This window comes from Octodon degus, unplaced genomic scaffold (assembly GCF_000260255.1).
Source record: "Octodon degus isolate 3935 unplaced genomic scaffold, OctDeg1.0 scaffold00059, whole genome shotgun sequence".
Taxonomy (NCBI): domain Eukaryota; kingdom Metazoa; phylum Chordata; class Mammalia; order Rodentia; family Octodontidae; genus Octodon; species Octodon degus.
In genome coordinates, this window is record NW_004524635.1 from 7,802,498 (window position 1) to 7,811,054 (window position 8,557).

At 38.5% G+C, this 8,557-nt stretch overlaps 1 protein-coding gene across 1 annotated transcript in view; it reads right to left on the reverse strand.

Annotated features, from left to right (window-relative positions):
* Positions 1 to 8,054, reverse strand: part of Slc4a7 (solute carrier family 4 member 7) — a 96,656-nt gene extending 88,602 nt beyond the window's left edge. The window contains exon 1 of the mRNA XM_023718532.1: positions 8,010 to 8,054. Coding sequence (XP_023574300.1) covers positions 8,010 to 8,027 — 18 coding nt within the window. The 5' untranslated portion in view covers positions 8,028 to 8,054. The remainder of the gene's footprint in view (positions 1 to 8,009) is intronic.
* Positions 8,055 to 8,557: the final 503 nt, after the last annotated feature.

Genomic DNA, 8,557 nt, shown 5'->3' on the forward strand with positions numbered 1-8,557 from the left:
TGGGTTTCTTTCATTTGACAGTAATTACTGCGCAAGGTGAAAAGTTAAGGGGAGGATAGTGTTAACTCCACAGATACACTGAACTGTGGGGAACACGGTCAGAGGAGGCAAAGATAAAACTGAAGATCTCCAAAGTTTAAAAATTCTGGTTAAACTCCTACACTAAGTGATGATTAAATTCCTAGATTTATATCTGTAAACTGTAAATCAAGTTAATTTAGTTGAGATGTAAACTAAAGTAAACGCTGTGACACTGAATTCAAGGCATTACCCAGTACATGACCCCTTCTCAACAGGCCTAACCAAATATGTCTACTAATGCTCACTCATTACAATTTGGGTGCCCTTCTCTTAAGGCAGATTATAAAACGAAGCTGGAAATGTTATTGCTTTTTCTTTCTACAAAATTGCTCTCAATAAATAGGCTTTACTCCTCCAATCAGATTCTTCTACTTATTTAGATCTCAAACTGCTCAACTATTTGAAGTTTACAACATGACAAAGGAAGCAACTGTGGTGTTAAGCATAAAACAACCCCTTATGACTAACACATTCAATATGCATTACTTAACCTTTTAAAGTCACTTACTGCTAACTCAATGTAACTATGAAATGATAGCAAAATAAATTTTCATCAAAAATTTAAACAATGGGGATGGGGAGATGGCCCTGTCAAGTGCAAGGGCCTGAGTTCAATCCCCGGTTCCACAAAAATAAAAATTAAGCAATGATGTAAACTTGTGTATCTTACTTTTCAGCTGTGATCTGAAATGACATTTCATCTACAAATCCTTTCGCCCAATCTCATCACAAGCTTCTAATACACACAGTGGCACACACCGTAACCCCGGTGCTTCACGTTCATGGGTAGCATCACACACAGCTCGAGTCCTGTGGGACAGACAGAACTGGATCACTCATGGCAAAGCACGTGCATCACGGTGGCATTCCCGATCCTCCAGTCCTCGGGGGAAGTATACAGCCACATGGGGAGGGGCTATGCCCAGAGTGGATGCGCATCACACCTAAAGACCTTGAATTTAGAAAACTCCAATCTCAGAAGAGGGCTGCTATCAAATCTACCCTCCCTTTACCCTACAGGTATTCTGTTTTGTTTTACCCACTGCCTAGAAACAAATCTTACTTTTTCTACCAGCCAAGACTGTTTTCTAGAAAAAGCTGATACAGGATACACAGAATGCCTAAAAGTCTAGCTTAGGCAACTTCATGACTTAGCACGAGCCTGTCTCACTATACAAAATTTTTAAAAAGGCTGGAGATACTTTCTATGGGATCATTATATTGAAATACTTTGTTTGGGTTCCTCATCACTAAAGTACTATAATTTTTACTTATTTCTATCTTCTATGAAAGTTGTTTTTATTTATTTATTTATTTTGCAGTACCAGGCATCAAGCTCAGGACCTTGCTAGTGAGCTATCTCCCAGGCCTGAAAGTTGTTTTTTAAAAGAGTTGACAAAGCTTTAAAGATACAATAAGAAAACACCTACCTCAAGAAAATGCCCCTAAGTCCAGAGTACAACATCTTTAATATAAACTGAAAATTGTGATAATAACCTCCTTAAGAAATCACATTTTTTAGGAGAGCCAGAAGATAGCGGCATTGACTTAAGTGCCTGTCTTTGGCAAGCACAGGGACCAGGGTTCAATCCCCAGTCCTTCATGACGTGCCGGTCCCACCCCTGGGACATGCGGAATTGGGGCACAAGTCTAGGCATGGTCACACATGCCTGTAATCCCAGAGCTGGGGAGGCTATAAACAAGAATCACAAGTCTGAGCTGCATAGTGAGACCCTGTACCAAATGCATTAGTTAAAAAAAAAAAAAGTAAGAAATCACATTTTTCAAACTAGAAAAGGGATCTACTTTCACTTCATAATATTCAATACTACACAGGCCTTAATCTGAAAAGGACTAAATAACTCTAAATTGCTTAATTATCCCATGATCCTAATGATTCAGACATATATGTATAAAATCATGAGCATGTGTGTATGTGTATGTAAATTCATACAAAATTCAAAGAACATCCCTTTGCCCAGTAAATTCCATGCAAATTTTTATTTCTGATCACACACTCACATACAAAAAAAAAAAGGTATCTTTAATATGAAACTGTGAACCCTTTTACAAAGTAGATTATTATGATCACACCTCAGCAGAAGTGCTATTAGGAGCTAACTACTCTTCTGTCCCATAATTCCTTGTACACTAAATTCTAAAGGCTTGCTTCAAAGCCCGGTAAAGCCAGGTGTGATGGTGTGGATCTGTCATACTAGCACACAAGAGGCTGAGGGAAGGAGATCTCAACAAAATAGCAATAAACTTTCTAGTAATCTTAGCTACCTACAAGCCAAGAATCAAAAGGCAACTTTAGGGCCTGCAGACTTAGTGACAGTCATCGCTTATTGCAGATATACTGAATGACCAAAGAAAAATAGTTGAACCAGGCAGATAGCTCAGCGGATTAAAGCACCTGCTTAAGCAGATGCAGAGGCTAGGGGTTAGATCTCCAGCCTGCCTTGCTGGCCCCACCCCGGGGCATGCTAAGAGGATGACTGAGACTGGGCATGGTGGCACGTGCCTTTAATCCCAGAAAATGGGAGGCTTAAAAACACGAGGATCGCTACAAGTCCAATCTGTGTAGTGAGACCCTACAAATCCTGTACTAAATACATAAAAAGTTAAACTAAGGTTAAAAACCATCTAAAATCAATTAATGACCAGCACCCTGTATTTTCAAGAGGAAAGATATATGTAGTATCTTAAGCATTTTGTCAAAATTGTATTATTTAAAAGAAAAACAATTCTAAAGAAAATAATTATCAAACCCCTGCCCAAAGTTATTCACAAAATATTTCAATACCAGGATTTAAAGACAGTCAAGGCTATCTGTATCTTCTTAATCTGTACAACATTTCTTTACAATTCTGTCATGAACATACCCCATAAGAACACAAGATTATTATTAATAGCAAGTTCCAAGAGACACTTTTTAATTTATACACAGTATGTGTTTTTCCTTGATAATGGAAAAGCCCTATGAGCTAAGGACAATGACCTCAATTTTATAGATGACAAAAGTGATATTCAAAGATGTTAAGGTGCCCAAAGCCAGCTGGAAGCAGATGAGAGGGAACAAAAGTGTCGGTATCCAAACCACACTCCTTGTATCAAGGTTATACCACCTGCAAATTTTGCTTCTTTGAAAAATCAGGGATTAAGCTGTGGTTATTGAATTTCCTATGACTGAATAAAGACAGCTCAGAAAATAAATAAAGGACAAGTGAAGCTGGGAGTGCCGGTGCATGACTATAATCCTAGTACTAGGGAGGTTGAGGCAGGATTGCTGAGAGTTCAAGGACAGCCTGGGCTACAAAGTGAGTTCAAAGGTAACCTGAACTGTACAATGAGACCCCGTTTCAAAAAGACAAGAAAAAAACAAGGCTGAGTGAAGATCACTTGTAGTCTAAACACATCCCTTAATCCTAACAAAGAGATTAACTTGCCCAGATACAACGCAGCTCGTGACAGAAACTTCCATGAGGCCACCACTAATGGCATTCACAAAAAATAAAATGGATAAGGAAGCTCCGCCTGGACACAACCTTGAGCAAAAGTCATAGAAACAAATAAAAAAGTACTAAAGAATATACTGAGTCAGAGCATTGGCCAGTCACAGCACCTGTGCAAATACTTCTGCATGGACAGGGAACAGGGTCCAGGAAGAAAGCGGGTCTACAAAGCTCAGTTACCAAATGAAGAATAGATGTAAGTAATAATTCTAAAGAACAGGAATAACAGAATTTCAACCCAATACCTGTACCAGCTGATAGGGACTTGAAATCTCTTTTCTTGTCATTGGTACTCCTATACATTGAAAGTCACTACTGAATGCAAAAAACAGATATGTTGGTAAATATACATGTGTGAAACACTCATTGTTTTCTAACAACTCAAATGCATTTAAAATTGGTGAAAATAATTTTTCATTTTACTAGTGCTTACCACTTGCCCAAAATCTTCCTCCAAGTTTAAAGCAATGTTAAATACTCTTACGTGATGCTGAGGTGTTGCTTAGTGGGAGAACACTTGTCTAACATAAAAGCAGCCTTGGGTTCAATCCCTAGCAATGCCCAAGGAAAACCAAACACCCTCTTACTTTGGAATCAATCCAAACTATGTCACTGTATATACTCAGTACCCCCCCCTCAAGGCAAGGAATACTCTCTTTTACTGGCAGTTATATCAAAACAAAGAATTTTTTTCCATAAGGGTTGACATCACAAACAAAAATTAAGAAATTTATTATTTAGCTGATTAAACAACTGGGGAGTCTACTCAATTTCAAATCATATCCATGATATTATTCTAACATTCTTTCACCAAAAAAATTGTGACTTCCTATATGATAAGTCCAAGAATTGTACTAATTAAGAATTTAGCAATGACCCAGGGAAAATTTATCTGTAGGCCTGTAGGACTCTGGAGTCAGAGAGGAAAATCTCATAGATATTAAATTTCTATAATATTAGCAATTTAATTCATAAACATTATAGTACTCAATACTTATGGAGTGAGCAGGGGTGTAATTCAGTGCTAGAATGCTTCCCTAGCATGCATGAGGCCTTAGGTTCGATCCTCAGCACTGAAAAACTAAAATAAATAGACACACACGAAAACATTTACAGTTAACATGGAATTATCTGAGGCAAACAGAGCTTTCAAGTATCATATAAATAAAATCATCTAGCATGCTACCGCCACAATGAGAAATGGAAGATAAAGGGCCATGCAGGGATGTGGCATTAACTATGAATTCAAATCTCAGCTTAGCCTCTAACTGTAAAGCAGGACCTGCAAAGTGAGAATCCCTCTGCGCATGACTTCACATCTGTACCAGGTATCTAAATCAGATACCTGATAAATGCAAGACTCACTGTAAAGCTGGCTGTCCTTACAACATCAGTTACCTAGTCTTCATTGACTTGCACTACAGCAAAAGACAGAATCATAAACCCTAGATAGGATTTGCATCAATGTGAGGAAGGTGTCATACCTCCTGCTCAGGGCTAGAACTCAGGGAGTGCAGTAGGATGCTAAGTAGGGCTCATTTCATCCAGGAGACTCTACAGTTTCTAAATGCCACTCAGCATTATACTCACAACACAACTGTGGTTTCAGGGGAAGGCCAAATATTACCATATATTTCCCTGCAAATACTAGCTCCTAGAAATTTGCAAAATACAAGTCATTGCTGTAGGCTTATTTCTAATTTTTTAAAATGAAGTGGGCTGGCCAAATATCTCAGTGGATTAAAGCACTTGGGGTTTGATTCCTAGGCCTGCTGTGCCAGGCTCTGCCCTCAGTGCACATTGAGAAGCCAATTGAGACTGGTCATGGTGGAACGCACCTGTAATCCCAGCTCTTGGGAGGCTGTAAACAGGCGGATCACTACAAGTCTGACCTAGCAATGAGACCCCGAACACCCTGTAGACCCTTCCCTAAAATACAAAAAATAAAAAACAAAATAAAATGAAGTGATAGACATTACACACAGTATATGTACACTCAGTAATCCATAACTGCAGAACATTAGTAATGGTACCACTGAGGTGTACAACCACTCACACGAACGCAGGTAAGGAGGTCTTCTGGAGCAAAACCAGGAAAATAATGTCGCTTAGGACAGTGCCACAGAAACTTCAACAAATGTAAATAATCTGAATAAACTTTGAAAATATTCACGATCCTCAGTCAAAGCTAAGTGCAAAGATCACAAGTGAGAACTACACAGCACGCCTGTAAGTCTAGCACTTCGGAGGCTAAAGTGGGAGGATCAAGGGTTCAAGGCCAGCTTGGACTACATACTGAGGCCCTGTCTCCAAACTACAACAGAAGTACATGACCAGCACTTATTTCTTTATGTCTAAGGCACTGCATTTACAAAACAGCACCCTAGTCCCTTCCCACACCCTGCCTTCCCTTTACAAGTCACCAACCTAAATCCCTGGACAGATACGGGTTTGCCAGGAGAAGCAGAACATTAGTAAAATGACAAGAGAATCAGAACATTAGTAACATGCCAATGCAAAACTTTTAAAAGAATCATGCATGCAATATGTAATTTAATTAAGTATATACTACATAATTTTACATATATATAACGTGGCACCTTTATAACAAGAAAAATCAGGTCGTTCATACACACTGGACTATTAACAGTCATCCACTTCACTTGTATGAAATAACTGGTACGTCAAACCATGACATAAAGCAGTGTAAAAAGCCATCTATTTTACTTACCAGGTAATACATTTCCATGGCTCAAAAACGAAACCATGGTGTGTCATGAAGCTCCCACTCTTGTCATAATCCTTGTCCTTACTCACCCTCTATGGCAACATCTTGATTAATTTTCTATTTATCTTAGAGAGCATTTATATACTGGTAAATATAAACAGATATTCTCATTCCATTACAGAGAAGGCACTGCACAGTATACTATGATCTGTACCATGCTTTGTTTTTAGTCAATTAAGCTTAATTATTTCTCCCTTCCTGTGCAGAAATCATCCACATAACTACCATACTACCACGCAATAGGAATACATCATAACTAAGTAAACCACTGCCCCACCTGGTTGTTTCATAGCACCTTCTTCTTTCATATTTTACAAATCTCTCCTATAATGTGAGTTCTACTTTATAAAGAAAAGAGTGGATCTTAAATAGGTTTACAGTCAGTATCTCCTTTCCCAGACGTCTATCACTGGAATATCTGTGATCTGCTGTTTATATTTTCTGAGAAGCGTCAGGAATCACCACCTCACATCAGTATATTCTTCATCAAATAATTAAGAAAAATTACTATGAGATGGGTTATCTGGGATTGTGGTCTGATTTTCTATGCAGGTGTCTTATATTTTCTATAAATTGGATACTTATAGGATTAAGAAAGTTGGTTTCTAAATCCTTTTATATAATACAAAATCAAGATTTTTTGTTTTCCCTAAAACTGGCTTTTAATGTGTTGTCCAGGCTGGCCTGGAATTCCTGGGCTCAAAGAAGCCTCCTGTCTCAGCCTATCTAGCTGGGATTATAGTCTTGCACCACAGCACCTGGATTCAAGGATTTATTTTTTTTAAGAAAGTAATAATTTCACACTTGACAGCAGCAGCTACTAGGAAAACAATTTTGTTTCAAATTTGAATGTCACACTGTGAATTCACAGAAAAGAAAAATAAAAGTCTGAGTTTTGGGTCAGTGGTCTAAAGCGCCTGCTTTGGCAAGCTTAGGGAAGCACAGGGACTGTGATTCCATCCCTGGCACCACATGCCACACTGCCCCCAGGGAGGGCTGAGCCAGCCACCAAAATAAAAAGTAAAAAACAAATTAAAAAACAAAGTCTGAGTTTTAAAGGAAAGTCAAAGAAATCTCAGGCATGATTACATCTGGGCCTACAAATAAGTACCACGTTCTGCACAAGAAGCTTCGTGCTAATTTGCATCTGTCTAAAGATGGCATCTGTAGTCAGTCATATTCTCACGCTCCCAGTCTGTCACATCTCTTGTCCCTCACACAATGTCCCCAAGCCTGACTAGCTCCTGCCACCCACACCAAGTATTAAAAAGTGCTCAAATTCTGAAAGATGATTTCTAGGCCAAGACACTATCTCAACAGACAAGATATAGTGCAAAATTATATTATCAAAAATGTGTTTCTTTGAGCATTTTTAATAATGGAAACATCGGTAGTTCTAACACGGTATTCAATGAGAAGACTGCACTGAACATAATTTATTTTTTGTTAAATACGTCAATTCCTAAGAGGATTTCTGTATGTTTTCTGTATTTTTCCACAAGAACAGTATCAAATTGAAATTATTCTGTATATAAAATAACGTGCACACTAAGTACAAACACAGTGTGTAGACATGCCAAGTTGTAGGAGAAAAAGACTGCGTCATCTTTTCTTTTCATACTTACAGATGGTTTAGAAACCATTCATGGAGTGGGATAGAACTTGGTGGTAGCTCCCTTGCTTTGCATGATCAAAGCCCTAGAGAAGGAGAGAAGAACCAATTCCTTTTTCCCTTCTAATAAAATAGGATATAGACAAAGACATACCTATTTCTCAAGTTCTTAGAGAGAATATACAACTCACAGCTTGTCCAAACTGAGAACCTGACAGAAAATAAGCAACACAGTCCTGGAATACAGAAAGAGGGTGGGATCCGTACTGCCTGAGATGTGCATAGAACAAGAACCAAATGACCCTAGTCCACATAAGATTCTCTGCAAAAGAAATAAAGAAGGACACTCAAAATATCAATCCATCTTTTCTGTTTCATTATGAAAGGTGCATTGTGTTGTACCCTTCACTTTGGTAGTGCTTACAACAGCTTCTGTGGGTAACCCCAGCTACTCAGGAAGCTACAGCCATTGCAAGTTTGAGGCCAGCCCACACACCTTAATAAGACTGCATCTCAAAATTTAAAAATTAAAAGGGCTTGGGATATAGGTGAGTGGTACAG